The 21376-nt window shown below is 49.2% G+C and overlaps 1 protein-coding gene across 1 annotated transcript in view; it reads left to right on the top strand.

The window, feature by feature from the left end:
• Positions 1 to 8468: 8468 nt before the first annotated feature.
• TERT (telomerase reverse transcriptase) overlaps positions 8469 to 21376 on the top strand; it is a 273000-nt gene continuing 260092 nt past the window's right edge. The window contains exons 1-2 of the mRNA XM_029589929.1: positions 8469 to 8713; positions 15166 to 17032. Of these exons, the coding sequence (XP_029445789.1) occupies positions 8504 to 8713; positions 15166 to 17032 (2077 nt within the window). The 5' untranslated portion in view covers positions 8469 to 8503. The remainder of the gene's footprint in view (positions 8714 to 15165; positions 17033 to 21376) is intronic.

The raw sequence follows: 21376 nt of genomic DNA, 5'->3' as shown, positions 1-21376 counted from the left end.
CCACCAAGCCAAAAAACTAAAGGCGCCTGGGCCGGATGGCTTCAGCTCTGAATTTTTTAAATGTCTGGTGGACCCTCTTAGTAATCTTCTCCCCTTAGTGTTCCACAGTTTGATAGACCAAGGCTCATTTCCCTCCCATGGTAATATAGCCCATGTAACACTAATTCCAAAGCCCGGTAAAGATCCACTGTTGCCTTCCGCCTATCGCCCTACCTCATTGTTGAATGTCGATCACAAACTTCTGGCTAAAATTATGGCGGACCGGCTGGGGAACATTCTGCTGACTTTGATTCAGGCCAGTCAGGTAGGGTTCGTCAAAAAGCGATACGTTTTGACTAATCTCAGGAGGGTGGCTGCGGCGATGGCGCTTTGTAAGCGTTCGGACATGCCCTTCTTGGTGGTGAGCCTGGACGCCGAAAAAGCGTTTGATCGGGTTGAATGGAGTTTTATGTTTCAGCTGCTCACCGCCATGGGATTCCAGGGTTTCTTCTTTCAAGTTATTAAATTACTTTATCATGGCCCAATGGCTTCCATTGCGGTGAATGGGATGCTATCTGCCCCCTTTTCGGTGAGGCGTGGTACGCGTCAAGGCTGCCCACTTTCTCCCCTCTTATTTTTGCTGACTATGGAGCCCTTGCTCTTGGCGCTGCAGGCATCCCCGAAAATTCGGGGGGTGCAGTTCTACTCCCAGACGCAAAAAAGATTTTTAAATATTCTGCTTTTGCAGATGATGTACTGGTTTTTCTCACCTCCCCGGAGAAATCTCTGAGGGCCCTTTTGGATTTGTTTCAAGTGTTTGGCTCCTTCTCAGGTTTGAGAATTAACTGGGACAAATCAGAAGCTTTGGCGCACCCATCCACTCTTAGGGAACGATGGTCGGGAAGTTTTCCGCTCCAATGGGCAACAGACTCTCTTAAGTATTTGGGGGTTTTTCTTTCCACTGATGTGCAAAATATCTACTCTTTAAATATTCCTCGCTTAATCACTTTGACAAAAGACAAACTACACCAGTGGCGGGATCTCCCCATTTCTCTTGGGGGCCGCATCAATTTATTCAAAATGGCTCTCCTGCCTAAATGGCTATATGTGCTGCAGAACTTCCCACTCCTTCTCACCAAAATTGACTTGGGGACGATTGACAAACTGCTCCGTATCTTTTTGTGGAAGGGTAAGAAAGCTCGAATTCCCTTGAGCTGGCTCAAACTGAAGTTGGGCTTGGGTGGCATGGGGGTTCAGGACCTGCTTCGGTACAATATAGCGGCTAACCTGCGCATAGCTCGAGATTGGATCTCACTGGATCCCCATTTTGTGGCCATGATGGCGGAACATACCTTAGTAGCCCCCCTAGACGTACAATATGTGCTTATGTGTCCGGGCAAGGCGCTCTCCAGAGAATTATGTCAAGATCCGCTAATTGCGCCAGTTCGGCAGGCTTGGCAGTTTCTTACTCGGCAACTGGGATTGCCCACATTTTGTGCATTCCTGGCGCCCATTAGTGGTAATCCAGACTTTTCCCCAGGATCTCAATCTCGTGTATTTAGAGACTGGCGAGCTAAGGGTCTTACTCTGTTGGGCCACATGTTTGATACTTCAGGGATGCTGTTTTCTTTTCCAGAGCTACAAAATTTATATGGGCTCTCAGGGGTTCACATATTCAGTTACCTACAACTTCGACACTACGTCACCTCCCTCCCCTCTTCTCAAAAGCTGCCATCACATCTCCAAAATAGTCAGTTTTTTCATGCTGGACGGCCCACGTGGGCCATCCCTATCTCAATACTATCAGAAGCTGATAAAAAGGGCTGGCGACAGATTCTTACCAAATTTTGGTGGAGCGCTGGAACAGAGATGGAGTGTTCCAGGTGCCAGTGGCAGTTTATAAGGCTTGTATGACAAATTTGACCAAATTTTCTGGTGCCATGTACTATAGAGAAATGCAGTTCAAATTGTTACGTCGGGCATATGTAACTCCTCAGATAGCTTTTCATGCCCAGCTGACCCCTACTGCAGCGTGCCCACGATGCCAATCTACCGCAGGGACCCTCTCTCATGTGTTCTGGGCCTGCCCGGGTATCCAAAAATTTTGGGGGAGCATTGTGGATTACCTGCGGAGGTTATTGGAGGTTAACCTTCCTTTGTCTCCTTATATGATTTTATTTGATTGTATGCCTCGCCCGCTTGTTCGGGGTCAAAGCCTTGGTGAGTTTCTGAAAAAAGCCTTCGCAGTTGGGAAGAAAGTCGTTCTCATTACCTGGAGGGACTCTGCTTCCCCCTCCTTTTGGATGTGGCGAAATCATCTACATCATATGATGCAAATGGATAATTTGGCTTCCAAGACCAGTCCACAGAGACGCCGTCGTTTCCTTCAGGTTTGGAATGGATACATACAGGCCTTACCACATCGGGCACGAAGCTTGATACTGAATGACTAGTTACGGCATTGGACTGCATACCCTCGTAACTTGTGAACATTGTTGGACTTTCTGTTATATGGAGGTGGAAGGTTCTGTTGGGGATTAGGGGTGGGAGCGGGGGGGTTAAATGTTCTTAACGACAGGCCTGGAGGGATTTCCCCGTCCTTCAATGAGTCTGCATCCCCATCATCATCTGTGGTGTCTGGATCCCTGTCAGGGATACCCTTGGTGAGGTGAAGCATGTCCCGCGGCATGCTGATAGGGCTGGGAGGACGAGGCCTTCCTAGCTCAGGCAGCAGCTGATTGTGACTAAACAAAGGCTTGAAGGGCCTGAAAGAATTCCACCCAAGAAAAGGTCACAGAGTCCATACCTAGCCTAGGAGGTAGCGGCTGCTGAACTACTCTCTCCTGGGGAGGACTGCTCGGATCCGGGGTGCTACCAGATAAGGTCATGGCTGACCTTTCCTTCGACCAGGAGCGGCCGGGCTTGGAGATGTTCTGAGTCCAGCCCTCCCTGGGCTTCCTCACAATGCTGACACAGGAAGGATTCTAGGTCAGACTGTGCAGCCCTAATATGGCAGGCAACACAAAAGGAGTGTCGCTTGTGCTTCTTTATTGCCGGAGCCATAGTGAACTGTAGCTTGTGCGTTCAGCCGGTTAGCGCCTGTGCTTGAGTGCACACAAATCTACCCCGATGCGCATAAGTATAAGCGTCCGATTGTGCACGAGTGTATGTGTGTACTTATGTGTGCAGTTATGTGCGCGATAGGCGCACAACAGGGCTGGCCCACACCACGCGTTAGACAGTCAGTGGGGGAAATGGTACAGCACCAAACTGCGCCCAAGATGGCACCACCGTGGCCTGCCACGTGGAGTGCCCACTGAGTCTTAAGTGGCGCCTACTCAACTTGCTCGGAAACCCCCTTCCCTTGCTCTACCGAGATCGGGAACGTCATCGGTACAGCACGCCGGACAAGGAGACCGGAAGAAAGACTTACTGAAGCCTTTCCACGTCTCTGAAGCAGAGGAGTTCTTTACTTACCTGGGCTCAGTGCTTACCCGCTGAGTACAGAGATGGTCTCTGGCTGTAGGGGGAGCTTCATAGGCTGTCACCACCGCTCAACTCCCTGCACCCGCTGCCTTTCAGCTGTTTCAGCAGCAACCTCCATGCCGAAAAACCGGCTACTGGACCAAGGTATACCTCTGAGGGATCTCCAAATCACCTCAGGAATTCTCAACTGGGGAGGGACCATTAGGTATCACTGCAGGACAGCGGGGCTCAATCTTTCTTCTCCAATTTAAAGGTAAACTGTCCTGTGTTCCTGATCGGGAAGGCACAATTCACATCTGCTAGGAGAGAGATACTGAATGGCTGAGGTCACTGCAGGGGTATATCTAGGGTGACATCAGCTTTGAAACCTGACTCACGGCTCGATCCAGTAAGGCCGCGGTAAAAACAGTGAGGTAGTGTCAGGCGCACCCTTCCTCCCCGCACGCACAGTTTCTCTTCACTAACTCCCCGATACTCTCCTCTAATCGCATGCAAATGCATGCCGCGGCTTTAAAGCGGTAGGGAAGGGTTATGGCCGTGTAACCCATTTTACTGTATAGGCGCTTAATACAGTGCCTATACAGTAACCAGGGTGCGCTGGTACCTGTTATTTTAAATGACATTTGAAATGACAGGTACCAGGAAGTGTAAAAATCAAAATTTTTAAATACCTGTCGGAGGGCCGCGTGGGTCCAGGCGGCCGGCGGGATCCGGGGGGCCGGTGGTCGCGTGTTAAATCTAGGCCGCGGGCGGGTGGGCGCCTGTTCCGGGCGGCAGTCGCGCGTTAGTTTCAGACGGCCGTGTGGGTCCAGGTGGGCCGGCGGCGGCGGAGCCGGGTGGTCGCGTGTTAAATCTAGGGCCGCGGGCGGGTGGGCGCCTGTTTCCGGGCGGCGGCGGCAGCGGGGGGAACACGCGTTAGTTCGAGACGGCCGGCGGGCGGTGGGTGGTCGCGTGTTAAATCTAGGCCGGGTCCGCACAGGCGCACATTCACTGCCGGTGGGGGCTGCCTCTCCCGGCAGCCCCACCGGCAGTGAATGAAATGAATGCGCGCCTGTGCGACCCCTGCGATTCAGCGCTCAAGGCAGTCACATGCCGTGACGTCACGCCTTGAGCGCCGAATTGCAGGGGTCGCACAGGTGCGCATTCATTCATCCAGGCGGAGGAGCCGGTGGCGAAAAGCAGCCGGCTCCTCCGCCTGGATGAATGAATTCATTCACTGCCGGTGGGGGCTGCCTCTCCCGGCAGCCCCACCGGCAGTGAATGAATGAATGCGCGCCTGTGCGACCCCTGCAATTCGGCGCTCAAGGCGTGATGTCACGGCATGTGACTGCCTTGAGCGCTGAATCGCAGGGGTCGCACAGGCGCGCATTCATTCATTCACTGCCGGTGGGGGCTGCCTCTCCCGGCAGCCCCCACCGGCAGTGAATGATGAATGCGCGCCTGTGCGGACCCGGCCTAGATTTAACACGCGACCACCCACCGCCCGCCGGCCGTCTCGAACTAACGCGTGTCCCCCCGCTGCCGCCGCCCGGAACAGGCGCCCACCCGCCCGCGGCCTAGATTTAACACGCGACCACCCGGCTCCCGCCGCCTGGACCCAAGCCGGCCGCCTGGACCCACGCGGCCCTCCGACAGGTATTTAAACATTTTTATTTTTTCTTCTGACAGGTTTTATGTGTCCCACATCATTACATTTTCTCGATCATCTCTGTATCGCTTTTTTTTTAAATTGTGTTTTATTGTTTTTGAGTATCTTAAGCGGTGTCCATGGATTTGTTACTAGACTCACAGTCCTAACTCCTACTAGGGGGAGGCGGTAAACTAACACGTTAGGGTCGGGGCAAAACAGTGCGTTACTAATGAGAGAACCTGAGCGCGCGTTACGGTATTGAAGGGGAATAGCTAATTCCTTCATTATACAGCTAATTCGTTCATTTACATGCCGGGTGCGGGAAGGGTTATGCGTCTGTTTTAAGAAGCACTACGGATGCGCAAAACTGGAGACTGTATCGCTGGTTTGCCTTAAGCGTCCGAATTGTGCGCAGCGAGCTCGTTACAGACGAGAAATCTTCAACTGAACTTTACTGGATCGACCTGTCAGTCTCCTTCTGGTAGCAGGGGTGCACATAACCCATTGGTCCTGACTCCATCTGGCTATATGCTAGGAAAGGGAAAATTGAACCTGAAACAAATGCCAAAAACAAAGAACTGAACAGGGAACAACATGAAGAACAAAAAGGGCCGCAGCGAAAGAGAAAGAAAAGGAGAAGCCACCCCACCATCCCAAAACTCCTCACACAAGAAAAAGAAAAAACAGCCCCGCCATAACACACATCGAGAGATCTCACAAGGAGCTCCCTCTACAAGGAAGGAAAAAGACGCCAAGTAACCACTGCACTTCCCTAACCACCTCTGATCCCATCAACCCATGCTCCCTCTAACCAATCCTAACTCCCTGTCCAAATTCAAAACTTTAGAACCACGGTCTGGGAATGACCGTCTGCCACCATGTTAATGGCAGCATGCAGGACCTTGCCGCCCCCTGCTTTATATGTAGAAAAAATGCCTAAGAAAAAAAAAAAAAGCAATGCAAAAAAATCCCTTTTTAAAAATTAAAAGAACAAAAACTTATTAATAAAAATTATCCCCCTTCAAAGTAAGATCTCCGCAGGTCTTAGGCGCCAGGTATTGGAATTTTCATAATTGAAAATTGGCAGCTTTACCTTCGACTAAACTGAATTCGGGCTATATAATTAATGGTTAATATTGCAAGATATAAAATGAACAAAAAGGGAGCGTTTAATAAAGAGAAAAGGAGAACTTGAAAGGCAATAGAGATGGGAACGACTCCTGTTTAAGATAGGGCTGCCTAACTACCAGCTCGATCCAGTAAGGCCGCGGTAAAAACAGTGAGGTAGTGTCAGGCGCACCCTTCCTCCCCGCACGCACAGTTCTCTTCACTAACTCCCCGATACTCTCCTCTAAATCGCATGCAATGCATGCCGCGGCTGTGAAGCGTTAGGGAAGGGTTATGGCCGCGTAACCCATTTTACTGTATAGGCGCTTAATACAGCGCCTATACAGTAACCAGGGTGCGCTGGTACCTGTCATTTCAAATGACATTTGAAATGACAGGTACCAGGAAGTGTAAAAATCAAAATCAAAATTTTTAAATACCTGTCGGAGGGCCGCGTGGGTCCAGGCGGCCGGCGGGATCCGGGGGGCCGGTGGTCGCGTGTTAAATCTAGGCCGCGGGCGGGTGGGCGCCTGTTCCGGGCGGCGGGGTGGACGCGCGTTAGTTTCAGACGGCCGCGTGGGTCCTGGCGGCCGGCGGCGGCGGGAGCCGGTGGTCGCGTATTAAAATCTAGGCCGCGGGGCCGGCGGCGGCAGCGGGGGGACACGTCCGCACAGGCGCACATTCACTGCCGGTGGGGGCTGCCTCTCCCGGCAGCCCCCACCCGCAGTGAATGAATGAATGCGCGCCTGTGCAAGCAGCGGGGTCCGGGGGGGCAGCGGCAGCGGGGGGGCGGCAGCAGGATCTGGGAGCGGCGGGTAGGCAGCAGCGGGGTCCGGGGAGCCAGCAGCGGCAGCATGTTCGATCGCGCAGGCAGGTAGGTGGTAAAGTAAAGATGGCCGCCTGCACGGGAAAATCGTGCAATTGGCCGCTGAAGACGTGACCTCACACCCCGTGACGCCAAACGTCGTGACGTCACGTCTTCAGCGGCCAATTGCACGGTTTTCCCGTGCAGGCGGCCATCTTTACTTTACCACCTACCTGCCTGCGCGATCGAACATGCTGCCGCTGCTGGCTCCCCGGACCCCGCTGCTTGCCTACCCGCCGCTCCAGATCCTGCTGCCGCCCCCCCGCTGCGCTGCCCCCCGGACCCCGCTGCTGCACAGGCGCGCATTCATTCATTCACTGCCGGTGGGGGCTGCCGGGAGAGGCAGCCCCCACCGGCAGTGAATGAATTAATTCATCCAGGCGGAGGAGCCGGCTGCTTTCGCCACCGGCTCCTCCGCCTGGATGAATGAATGCGCGCCTGTGCGACCCCTGCAATTCGGCGCTCAAGGCTGCCTGATCGCTGAATCGCAGGGGTCGCACAGGCGCGCATTCATTCATTCACTGCGGTGGGGGCTGCCGGGAGAGGGCAGCCCCCACCGGCAGTGAATGAATTCATTCATCCAGGCGGAGGACGCGGCTGCTTTCGCCACCCGGCTCCTCCGCCTGGATGAATGAATGCGCGCCTGTGCGACCCCTGCTGCGGCCCCCCCCCCGCTGCCGACCGGCCCGTGCGATTTTTGGCGCTCATCCAGGCAGGGGAGAAGGGACTACCGGATGCCGCTGATGGCTGCCCACCGGCCGCCTGGACCCACGGCCCTCCGACAGGTATTTAAAATTGTTTAATTTTTTTATATAACACACAGGTATTTTTGTTTTTTTACACTTTTTAAACTTTTTTAGCAGGCCCGAGCCTTGCTACTTTTTCGTTTGTTTTTTTTTGCCCTGGTCCCGTCCGGTCTCCTGCAGCCCCGTCCGGTCCGGACGGGGCTGCAGGAGACCGGACGGGACCAGGGCGGGTAAGCAATGTTTTACCCTACACTACACTACACTAACTCCTACTAGGGGGGAGGCGGTAAAGTAGCAGGTTAAGGCCGCGGCAGAACAGCGGGTTAGGGAGGAGATAATATCAGCGCCCGTACTACAGTATCGCAGGGAATAGATAATTCCATCATTATACCAGCTTTTTCGTTCATTTACATGCCGGGTGCGGAAAGGGTTATGCGTCTGTTTTCAGAAGCGATACGGACGCGTGAACTAGAGAGACTGTATCGCCGAACTGCCTTGCGCGCCCGAATTGTGCGCTACGAGCACGTTACAGACGGGCAATCCTCGAGCGGACGATACTGGATCGAGCCGTACGTCGGGCTCTCTTTATAACGGAAGCAATGCCCTAAAGGGGCGGGACTCGGCTGCAGCAGCCGCACGTGGTCGGAGCTGCTTGGCTTGGCAGTGTAGCACGGGGTTGCAGCAGTATCGATGGCGGATCCGGAGCGATTTGGTGGGGTTTGGCGTCTCCTGCGCTCCCTATATCGGCACGCTGTGGGGATCATTGCTTTTATGCAGCGGATGAAAGTAGACTTACTACAGATGAGCGATTCCGCGGCGTACCGGCGTTTCCTCGCTCGGTTAGTGGTATGCGTGCCTCACGGCATTAAGCCACTGCCTCAGCCCATCAGCTTTCCAACAGTAAGAAAGTAGAGCAAGAGCTGGGAACTTAGAAGCAGACTGCTTTTCGTACACTGACCGGCAAGCACGGGAATGGTGGTATGAATTAGACGCTGCAGTCCCTTTTAGATTTATGAATTTGTGAAGTACTGAGGTCTCATGCAGACATTGTTTGAGACCCTCGGTGTGTACTTTGGGTTGCAGGTGGGGTTTGGGGCTTAATTTCTGGCCGAATGACTTGTTCTGACGTTTGGGCTCTTATTTTATTTCTAAGCGATGGGGAAGCGCTGTGGGTGGGTTGAATTCTTTTTAGCAACTCCCACTGCACATGGCAAAATTGTAGATCAGCGCACGGTTTACTTTGGCTTCTGCAAGGAGATCGAGCCAGAGGCGGCAGCGCCACGTAAGTGAAATCTGCACCGGGTTTCCTGTTGTCTGACCATAACCTGTCTCAGCCCGTTGGGCTCCCTGATGATGTATCCGTTTCCATAGACCAGTCCCATTCAGGAAGGGGCCGGGGTTCACCGTACTGGATGCAGCCAGTGAAATATGCGGGGCGGGGTTAGTCGAACTGCTAGGCAGTTCCATACACAGGAAGAGAGGAGCCGAGGCAGGGCATAGCTGCATCCAGGTAGTTTGGCACCTACGGGCAAGTGAAAAAGTATAGTTCCCCATAGTGAGCCATGAACCCAGAGATTGTTAAATGTATTTTATTTTAAAATCTAACATTATATGGGAGGCGACAATGGGATGTTAGTAGAGGTGTACCACAGGGATTTGACCTTGTCAATATTTTTCAGGCCGATACAGTAAGGATGCGTTAGAGTGCGGCAGTGCCGGGCGCACCCTCGTTTGCCGCACACACAGTCCGGATCGCATACCGCTCGATACAGTATTTAAATGGCATGCAAATGCAAGCCGCGTCCAAAGCTCGTCCATGAAGCGCAATCCGTTTTACTGTATAGAGCGCTATATAGCGCCTGTACAGTATCCTGGGTGCGCTGGTACCTGTCCAATTTGGGTGCACCCAGCGCGCCCAAATTGGACGTGCGTTCATGCATCTCCCCTCCCGAGGCGCCCACCGCGGCTCCCCTGCCTCCCGGGGGCAGCCGGCGGCGAAAGCAGCTTCCAGCAGCCCCGCCGGCGAAGGTGCATGAACGCACGTCCAATGCGCCTTCGCTGCTTGAGCGCCCAAATTGGACGTGCGTTCATGCACCTTCACCGGCGGGGCTGCTGGAAGCTGCTTTCGCCGCCGGCTGCCCCCGGGAGGCAGGGGAGCCGCGGTGGGCGCCTCGGGAGGAGGGGAGAGAGGACTGGGGCTGCTGGAAGCATGTAGTAAGTTTACTTTTGTTACAATTTCTATTTGCTTTAATAACGTGTCGAGTCGATTTTTGCCCTGCGCCGTGCTTTGGGGGGGGGGAGAGAGGACTGGCAATCCTCGATGCCCCAGCATAGGAGAACCAGGCCACACCATATTACTCGCTTGCTCCAACCCACCCACTTATTTGACCGGAGCCTGCCTATTGCTGTCACATCCCTCTAACGCCAGGGTCAGGGTAGGCGGTAAATTAGCGGGTTAAAGACACGGCAAAACAGTTGGTTAAAAAGGTGATAATCGGGCCGCACGTTACTGTATGGGAGGGAATAGCTATCCGATTGTTTTACATCTCATATACATGCCACGGGCGGAAAGGGATACGCGTCAATTTAAAGAAGCGGTAAAGATAGGTAAAAATGGATAGTGAATCGCGGGTTAGACTTACGCGGCCAAATTGTGGGTAGAAAGCAGGTTCGAAACAGGGTAACCGCGGCCGCACTTTACTGTATCAGCCTGTTTGTGAGCAATATTGCTGAAGGATTGTTGGGAAAGGTTGGGAGTTTTTTTGTCTTTGTTTTTTTTTTGTAGATGCCAAAGTTTGCAACAGGGTACTTCAGAATTTCTTTACTGCATCGGACTGTGGGTCCATCAAACCCAGTATCCTGTACCAACAGTGGCCAATCTAGGTCACAAGTACCTGGCATGATCCCAAACAGATAGATCCCATGCTACTAATGCCCATGGATAAGTATTGGCTTTTCCCAACAGTTTATGAACTTCTCCAGGAACTTGTCCAAACTTTTAAGTTCAGTTATGCTAACTGCATCCTCCTCTAGTGAATTCCAGAGCTTAATTGTGTGTTCAGTGAAAAATAATTTTCTTTGGTTTGAAATGTGCTACTTATTATGGTGTGCCCCCCATTTTTTTAAATATTTTTTTTGAAAGAGTAAATAGGTCACATCTACCTGCCTATGATTTTATACACTTCTGTCATTTTCCCCCTCAGCTGTCTCTTCTCCAAGATGAAGAGCCCTAATCTCTTTAGTCTTTCCTTAAAGGGGAGCTGTTCCATCCTCTTCAGCATTTTGGTCGCCCTTCTCTACTTTTTTCAGTTCAGTTATATCTTTTTTTTGAGATGTGATGACCAGAATTATACTAGGTGCATTTCACTATGGCGTGATAGAGCGGTATTAGAATAGTCTACATTTTATTCTGCATTCCTTTCTTAATTCCTATCATTCTGTTTGCTTTTTTGACTGCTGCTGCACACTGAGCCAAGAATTTCAATGTATAGTCTACAATGATGCCTGGGTGCTAACGCCTAATATGGAACCTAACTTTCATTTTTTAGTTCCTTCAGAACCCTGGGGTGTATACCATCCAGTCCAGATGATTTACTACTCTTGTCAATCAGGCCTACGACGACATCTAGGTTCACCGTGATTTGATTCAGTCCATCTGAATCATTACCCATGAAAACCTTCTCTGGAACGAGTATATCCCCAACATCCTCTTCAATAAGCACTGAAGCAAAGAAATTGTTTAATTTTTCTGCGATGGCCTTATCTTCTCTATGTGCCCCTTTAACCCCCCTTTAACTGACAAGAATTGGCTCTCTGAGGGAAAGTGCTTCCTACCTATATTTTCTTCCCCACCCTTGGTCAGATGCAATACCAGAGTAGGATTCCCAGCCTTCCATTCTGGCTCAGCCCACTTCAACTAGATTAACATATCTGGCTCATCATTAACATGAGTTTGACCCTCTTGTTCCTAAGTTGTTGTTGTTGTTGGGGTTTTTTTTTCTAGAAATCAGTTAGCCAATAAAATTCTTTGTTCAGGTAGACATCAAAGTAGCCATATTTTATGTGAACACTTAGAGAAGAATGGGATCGTTATTTGTGTTGGGGAAACTGTCAGAATCTGGAAATGAACGTGACCCATCTTTCAAGAAATTACTTTTAGGGCAAAGTGTCTGGCAAGAAAGAAGAATGTCCTGCTGGACAGACCCAGTTGGATCCTAGATACCCAAGAATGTTCTAGAAATAGGTAGATGGTAAAGTATGATACTTCACAAGTGGGGGACACCCATGATAGATCTATTGCAACTTCTCTGAACAGAGAGGTTTTACACTTCAGTTCTGGGGGGAGGGGGTCAGATGGCAGGCTAGCATCTGATTATTCCTTGCAATGGGAAAATATATTCTGTATGCATATCTTCCAATTCCTCTAGTTGCAAAAACTCTTCTAAAAATCAAAGGAAACAGGGAGTTATGATTCTCATAGCTCCTTTTTTGACAGTTACATTTGGTTCCCACTCCTTTGGGAAATTGGAAGCTCGCTAATCCTCATAACGTAGAATTGTGGAATGTTTCTTCACACCAGCATCTTGTCCCTAGACGATGCATGCTGGATTTTGAGAGGGAAGTAATTTATTTTAGATTCTCTAAAGGAATTTCTCAGATCCTTGTGGCTTCTAAAAAAGATTCTGTTAGAAGATCTTATGGTTTTAAAGAGGGGTGGTTGTCCATTTGGTATGAGTGTTGCGTGTGCCAGCTGCAGCAGGCCTGTAGCCAGGCCCTCTTACCCTCTGCTGCCTAATCCAGTGTCTGGCTCACTTCCCTTGCAGCTGCAGGCTGCCAGCTCCGACCTTGGGCAGTCCCCAGTGCTCCTGGTTTTGCTACTGACTCCTGTGCTCCGCGGTGGGCCTCTCCGCGTGGTCTGCAGAGTGACGCCGCCATCCAGCGCCGTGCCCATCTCACTAGGCGCGCGCATCTCTGCTTCCTTTAAAGGGCCCGTGGCGGGAACTTGGCCTCGGATGATGACGTCGCTGAAGCTCCGGTATATAAGGCCGGGCTCAGCTCCTGTTAGTCGCCTTTGCAACAGGTCTCCATGCTGGTCGTGTACTTCGTTGCCTTCTGGTGTTTTCTTCGTGTTCCTGTTCCTGGTTTGTCGTCTTCGTTCCTGTGTTCCTGCTACTTGGCTTTCCTTACGGACTGATCTGGACCAGACTACTGCATTGCCTGACTACGCTATTGATCTTCTCCTCGACCCGACCACTGCCTTGCCTGACTACGCTATTGATCTTCTCCTCGACCCGACCACTGCCTTGCCTGACTACGCTATTGATCTTCTCCTCGACCCGACCACTGCCTTGCCTGACTATGCTATTTATCATCTCCTAGTCCAGACCTCTGCTTTGCCTGCCCACGCTACTGATCTTCTCCTAGTCCAGACCTCTGCTTTGTCCGACCACGCTATTGCCTTTCTCCTGAACTTGACTTCAGCTTTGCCTTGCCACTGCTCCTTAATTGCCACCTGCCCTGACTTCAGCTTGTTTTATGAAGCACCCCTTGTCTTCGTCCTGGACTGGGCCTTTCAGGCTTTGGCCTGTTCTTGCTTGGGTGCCCCTGTCAGACTTTGGTTCCTATTGGCGCCCGGGACTCCGCCTCGCCCAATACAGAGTCGTCAGTTCCATAGTTGCTGCCTCTGGGCTGACCTCTTCATCTCCTCTTCAACGACACATGGATGCCCACCTAACTCCAGCCGGCTCCGGTACCCAAAGGCTCAACCCGCGGGGAACGAGGGCTGGTATTGGCGAAGCTCCAGCCGGCCTCCGTCAGCCAGCCCACTCCGCCTGCTGACGGTGGGGACCCGTAGGATCCCTCCTACGGGTAGCGTCAACCCCACCTCGGCCCAAGAGTCCACCTCCCGAGCAACAATGAGGACAAGGTCTTAGGTCTTTTCTCCAGCCCCACACAAAAACTGCTCGAATACCATCTCTCAGAATCTGCACTGAGCTATCACTGTGTAGAAGGTAACGTCATCTCAGTATCCTTTATTTGTCAGATTTATGCAAGACTTGTTTTAAGTGAAGCTCCCAAGCCCACTGTGATTTCGTGGGATCTCAGCATGGCAGTAATGTATTTGAGCCTCAACTCCTGTGTACTGAAGTGTTTAACCTGGAAGGTCATGGTTTTGGTGGCAATTATTTCTGCTCATGGAGTCAGTAAGCTCCAAGCTATCACAATTTGGTGGTTCCTAAGTTCCTGCCTAAAGTGGTGTTGGATTTACACCTTAACCAGTGAGTCAACTTTCTGACTTGTTTTTCATGACCACATGTCCACAGCGGTGAACAAGCCCTTTAATCTGAATTGCAGAAAGACCTTAGCTTTCTATCTGGACTAAAGCCCATATAAAGTATACCTTTTTATTTTTGTTGTTTCTTTTCACCCAAATAGTCCTGCAATTGCAAATGCATGATGTCTAATTAGATAGTAGTTTTGTATTTCCTCTTATGCTCAGGTGGATCTAGCTCTTGCAGGGCATGTTAAGATTAATAGTGTGAGAGTTATGGTGACTTTGGTGGCTCCTCTGTGATCAGCCTCCATGAAAGGGATTTGAAGGCTGTGACATGGCGTTCAGTCTACACATGGATTGCTGGGTCAACTCCAAACAATCGCGCATGTTGTTTTTGAGGAGTAGAATGCAACTTTATCCCCCCCAGAGCCCATTTTTATTAGTTGGTTGTTTTAAAGAAAAAAAGGCACTATAAGGCTCTCAATAACAGTATTTGTTGGCATGTTTTTTTCTTTCTTTTTTTGTTCATGGGCAAACTGTAGTTAGGGTTTTTCTCTTTTGGGGATTGCTATCCTGCATGTCCTTGGAGAAAGCAAAGTTGCTTATCTAATAGGTGTTCACAGAGAACAGCAGGATACCAGTCTATACAAACCTACCTGTTTCCATTAGGAGTTGTTTCTACTTAAGCTTGATATGATTTAAAGAGGGGGGTCCTACGTGATGTGGGTCAGTCCACACCTCCTCAATAGGAGCATGGATAAAGCTCTGGAGGTTTCTGAAGAAGAGGTCCATTCTGAGCTCCATCAGATGACATTGTCCTCTTTGGTGGAATGGTATCTTGCTATCTATAGAGAGCTCTTGCTATAGGCAAGCAAAGTGGCTTTCTTTGTTGCCGTGAAGAGCAATGTGGCTTTCTTTGTAGGCCTGAAGAGTGAGAGATGCTTTCATAAGACATAAAATTTGAGAAAATGTGCTTCTTTTCATAATTTGTTTATTGTACATGAATCTGATTTTGTAACTGAAACAAATAATCTTTCTGAATATCTTACCTATTTTATTTTTTTATTTTTTTCATTAGTTATCAACTCAGCGAGAATTAGTGGCTAGAGTGATTCAGAAGATTTGTGAAAAAAGGAAGAAGAATGTTCTGGCATTTGGATATGCATTAATAGATGAAAAAAGCTCACTGCATGTTATGTTTGCTCCAAATATATGCAACTACTCACCTAACACTACAACAGCCACCATTAGCACCAGTGCTCTCTGGGAAATACTACTGAGCAGGATAGGGGATGATATGATGATGTATTTGCTAGAGCACTGCTCTCTCTTTATGTTGGTACCATCTAGCTGCTGCTACCAAATCAGTGGTCAGCCTATTTATAATTTTTCATCTGATAAAAGTTTATCTTCACCATGGGTCAAACAGCTTTTAAGACGTCAATATAATATTTTATTCCAATATGTTCAAAAAAAGGTTAAGTTTCACAAGAGGTGCCTTTTAAAAGCTAATTGGAGGCATAAACAAAGATTGCAAACTAATACTATACGTACAGGCAGCCAGAGTACAAAGGAAATACTGGGTTCTGTGTTTACCAACCCACAGTGTGAAGCAGAAATGGCAACGAATCAGCAGACACTTGGTACAGTAAATCAAGATTTAATGGTCATAGAACATCTAGGAGACCAAATTGAAACAGATCTTAGGACAACAGCTTGGGTTAGATCAGGAAAGAGGCATTATGATGGTGCTACATTAGACGTTCCTATCAAGAGGAGGAAGAGAAATTTATCGGAGAATGAAGAGTTAAAGCCTACCTCTTCTTTAGCTAAAATAAAGCAAAAGTCAGAAAATGCTCATGATGTGCTATCTGCGATATCTGTGGAGAAAACTTTAACTGACAAGAAATCTGTTATTAAAGGAAATGGAGACCAAGAAATTTGGGGTGAACACAGTCTCCAAGAAGTTGACAGTATCAGTGCTCAATTAATCAAAGGAAATGCTCCTGACAGTGGTGGAAGACATGTGGATATTAAAACTAAACAAACTGAAGGCATTTCTTTACAACACAGATTGCTAGGAAAAACGTCAACTAAGACATATTGTAAGCTGCAGAGTGAAAGCTCATCTTCCCCAATATGCATTGAAAGAGGATATATGTTGTTCTGTGGTAGGAGCCTAAAAGAAGATTTTCCACAGTCTTTCTTACTGAATAGTTTAAAGAGATGTTGTGCTGGAGGTCAGAGACTGATAGAAACTATATTCTTGAACTGCAATGTATTTGAGCAGAAATCTAGCAAAAAACTTCATAATTATTGGAAAAAGAAGAAATTACCTAAACGTTATTGGCAGATGAAACATGTGTTCCAAGACCTTATACACTACCACAAGAAGTGTCCATACAGGATAATTCTAAGAAAAAATTGCCCAGCTTGGGTTTCAGAAGTAAATGTAAACAGAGATTGCGTGCAACCACAAGCAAGATCACGCACATTTCATCAGTTGGCACCAAATGAAGCAGAAGAGAGATTCAAACCAGAAAAAGAGAATAATGGGACTGAACCTTTGGTCGGTGAAATACACAATCCTTCAGAAAAAGAAACGTGTTCGCTGGAGTTAAGCGTTTCGGTCCCCATCAGTGACATAGCTAATTTAAATCAAAACGGAAAAGAGAGGCAAATACGTTCTTCAAACGATGTAGATAATTCTGACTTCCTCGTATTCCTCAGGCAGCATAACAGCATCCAGCAAGTGTATGCGTTTGTTAGGGAATGCTTACACAGGGTGGTGCCTGACAAGCTGTGGGGCTCCAGCCATAACAAATGTCGCTTCTTGAAAAATGTAAAAAAATTAATTTCTATGGGAAAGTACGACAGGCTCTCGCTGCAGGAGCTAATGTGGAAGATGAGAGTGAAAGACTGCTCATGGCTTCGTCTAAACAAAGGTATGCCTTGCCGTATCAGAGCATGACCCGTTCAGTGGTACCAGTCCTGTGATTGTGAATATGATTACCGTAATACATTTTGGGTCACATTAAAGGATTTTGGTGCATTCCCTATTTATGGGATGAGCCTCATGTCCTTAGGACCCAAAATGTGTCAAAATCCCTTGATTATACACTGTAGAGGGTTTCTACACTTATTGAATTGTTGGCCTCTGGAAACTTTGTTTCATTTTTACAGCAGAAAAATTAATAATTGTCAGTTCTGTGGGAAATATATACAAAACTGTTGTAGAAGAGAGGGTGTTTCAATTAGAGGGAAGGAGAAAGATTTAGGAAGAATCAAGCCAGGTTCTCTATAGACCAAGCAGGAGTAAACCGGCCATAACCAGTGGGTGACATTTGATGGTCGAATTCAGAAGTCTTTCTGAACATGTGCAAGAGTTCCCATGCACAGGCGCTGCCTTGTTGAGCCCCTTTGTCTTTTTTTGTCCCTGCTACTGAACAGACAGATTCTCAGTCTCTGTCAATAATTGTTTTCATTTTTGTTTGATTTTGCAAGTTTGCAGATTGCAAATTTCACTGCTGCCACTGCATCACTGAATAGAACTTTTCAGTTAAAAAAATAAATAAAAAGTTGAATTTTATAGAAGAATGGAAAATATTAAAGTCTAAAAAATCTTTGGTAAGTGGGTTCAAATCTATTTATAGCTAAAACCAAATGACTTTACTCAATCCTCATCTTCCTTGACCTGTCTGCTACTTTTGACACTGTTGATCCACACCTACTTAATACCCTGTCCTATCTCGATCCTCTTCTCTCTCTCATTGCTCTTTGTGGGGTAGATTTTAAAAAAGAGCGCGATCCCGTACTTTTGTTCGCGCAGCAGGCGCAAACAAAAGTACGCTGGATTTTATAAGATATGCGCATAGCCGCGCGTATCTTATAAAATCCTGGATCGGCGCGCGCAAGGCTGCCGATTTTGGGTAGCCTGTGCGCGCCGAGCCGTGCAGCCTGCCTCCATTCCCTCCGAGGCCGCTCCGAAATTGGAGTGGCCTCGGAGGGAACTTTCTTTCGCCCACCCCCCCCCCGGCCCTATCTAAAACCCCCCCTTACCTTTGTCCCTCGATTTACGCCTGCTAGAAGCAGACGTAAATTGACGCGCACCAGCAGACTGCTGGCGCGCCGTCATCCGATCCGGGGGCTGGTCCGGAGGCCTCGACCACGCCCCCGGGCCGGCGCCGCGTCATTCGACCCCGCCCCGACACGCCCCCTTAAAAAAACCCCGGGACTTATGCGCGCCGGCGGCCTATGCAAAATAGGCGCGCGAGGGCCCTGCTCGCGTAAATCCAGGCGGATTTACGCGAGCAGGGCATTTAAAATCTGCCCGTGTGTGTCTGCTTCTCAACTGGTGTGTCGCCAAACACCGGCAGGTGTGTCACATCTCCCAGTGTCCCACTGCCCCGTTGTACTTTCCTTCTCCCTTTTTCCAGCCCCCACAGGCCAATTGGAAGCCTCCCTTCTACCTGCCAGTGAGAGTAGGAAGAAGGGAGGGAGCCTTTGGCCGGTGAGGCAGGCATCGCATAGCCAGGGGGTGGGGTGGGAGGAATGGCAGTGTTGAACCCCGACCAAGCAAGGCTGCCACGGGAGTCCAGTTGGCCTGCTAGGACTAGTGGGATCATTTGCTGTATCATATATCCATTACTCCTGAAATATGGGCATCTCTGTAGTTGTGGATGAACCCGGAAGTGGTGGCCTTTAGGCCTTCTGCTGTGCATTCCAATGCATTAAGTGGTACTGTCCACCTATACTTTCACAAAAGATTGGGAAACAGACACTGGAGCCATGTGGATTCTGAGTGTGGTCAGAAGTGGAGGCTTTCCTGTAGATCTGCCTTCTGGGACTGTGGTCCATCTAGTATGTGTTAAGCTTTTTCTCCCAGCTGCTTGCAGCAAGAGAACTTTGATCCAGAGAATCAGGTATTCATGTTTTACATAAATAAAGGGTCACAGGCTCTTATGCTTTCTGTGAGGAGGCCTTTTGGATTTGCTCCTAGGCCTATTGTCACAGTAGTTCTTTCCAGACGACCTGTCTCCCAAGTGTTAAGAATACACTGGTGGAGTAGTTCAGCAGAGTCCTGCAGGCTCACGAGTGTTCTCTGGATCATTGAGTCACAGATGATCTGTTCCTCCATTGGAGAACTCCCTTAATTGATTCATTCATATTTGAGGGCAACTGGAAGGTCACTTTGTTCCATAAGATTGAGCAGCTACAGATCATCTCCTGTTGCTTTCATGCTAGACTGGAGTGTTTGGTCTGCTATACACATACCCACCAATTCCACTCATTGCCAGGACTGTCCAGAAGAGTCTACGGGACCAGGCAAGAGTTAGTCTCATAACCCTGGCTTGGCCACATCAAATGTTGCATCCTTAATTCCTCCAGCTGTTGGCACAGCCTCCAGTTCAGTTGGAGGTGTCTCATTCATCAACCAGGAGGATGGTAAACTCTGCCATTCAAATTTTCTGACCTTAGCCCTCATGGCATGGATATTGAGCATGCAGTGGTCTCCTGCTCTTTCTTAAAGCTGTGGAGGACATTCTAATCTCAGCTAGGAAACTTTCCACGAGGAAGTTCTACAGTTTTTAAGTGGAAGAGAATCTCTCTGTGAGATGTGTGACTGTTCATCTGGACTCTTTCTTTTGTGATCTGAGAACCACCTTCAGCATCTCTTGTTGCTCTTATCAGGCATTGGTACCTCTTTGGTCAAGGTATATCTCTTTGCCAGCGGCTAGACCGTTCCTAACCTTCTCCACCCTTTAGTGTCTAAATTCATGAAGGAACTGTGGCCTACCAAGTCTCCAGTCAGTAAACTGCCAGCACCATGGGAGCCTTAGTATGGTCCTGGCTCAGTTTAAGAAACCTCACTTTGAGCCTTGAGTTGATAGACCTAAAATTTTTCACCTGGATGGTCGTGTTCCTTTTAGCTGCCACTTCAGCATATAGAATCAGGTCCTGATCAACCTAGTGGTGGATGGACTGCTCTGCCTGGGGCATTTGCTGCGGCTCCTGCACCAAGGACCAGTATTTTTCGACCAGGCAGAACGCTTCTGTCTTGTGGCATGGTTTTTGAAACGTGGCGGCTCCAACGCCGGGGGTATCCGGATGCTGTAGTCCCAACCCTCCTTAAACCTAGGAAAACATCCACCTCCATCGCTTTTGTGCGCGTCTGGCATGTCTTTGAGTCCTGGTGCACTTCGCATTCTATAAACCCGAGGGCAGCTTCTGTGCCTCAGATCCTCCAGTTTCTTCAGGACTGTTTGGACACAGGATTGGCCTACAATTCCTTACGGGTTCAAGTAGCTTCCCTGGGGTCCTTGGTCCACTTACGGGAACACAGGTCTTTGCCCTCTTACCCTGACATAGTTCGTTTCCTTCGAGGGGTTAAGCACTTGAGGCCTCCAATCCAGACTCCTTGTCCCTCCTAGAGCCTCAATTTAGTCCTTCGCTGCCTGGCAGGACATCCCTTTGAACCCCTGCGTTCCTCTACCCTCAAGGACCTCACCCTTAAAGCGGTTTTTCTGGTGGTCATCTGTTCTGTGCGTCGAGTTTCCGAACTGCAAGCATTATCATGCAGGGAACCCTACCTCCGTTTCACTGACTCTGGTGTGTCCTTACGCACAGTGCCTTTATTTCTCCCTAAGGTGGTTTCGGCCTTTCACTTGAATCAGACGGTAGAATTGCCCTCCTTCTCTACTGAGGACTCACGGGATCTCCGAAGACTTGATGTTAAGCGCACACTGATTTGGTACCTGGAGGTCACCAATGACTTTCTTCTTTCCCGATCATCTCTTTGTCCTCTGGTCGGGACCACAGAAAGGTTCTAAGGCAACAAAGACAACCATCGCTCGCTGGCTCAAGGAGGCCAATGTGGCGTCCTATATAGGAGCGGGTAGACAGCCCCTGCTGGGGGTTAAAGCCCATTCGCTTTGTTCTCAAGCTGCATCCTGGGCGTAAAGTCAATCTGTTCCTGCCCAGGAGATCTGTCGGGCAGCGACTCAGAAGTCTCTGCATACTTTCGCACGCCACTACTAACTACAGCTCCAGTCGCTGACCTCCGGCTACTTTGGGGACAGGGTAGTTCGAGCAGGTCTTTTAGGGGCCCACCCTCTTTAGGGACGCTTTGATACATCCCACTGTCTGGACTGATCCTGGTACTACAGGGAAAAGAAAATTACTTCTTACCTGCTAATTTTCGTTCCTGTAGTACCAAGGATCAGACACCGAAATAATTCCAAGTGTATCTTTATTTGAGAGGAGACATAAATTCATACAGGTGCCCGACT

The sequence above is a fragment of the Rhinatrema bivittatum genome, chromosome 2, assembly GCF_901001135.1.
Source record: "Rhinatrema bivittatum chromosome 2, aRhiBiv1.1, whole genome shotgun sequence".
Lineage (NCBI taxonomy): Eukaryota > Metazoa > Chordata > Amphibia > Gymnophiona > Rhinatrematidae > Rhinatrema > Rhinatrema bivittatum.
This window is presented reverse-complemented; position numbering and strand designations above follow the sequence as displayed.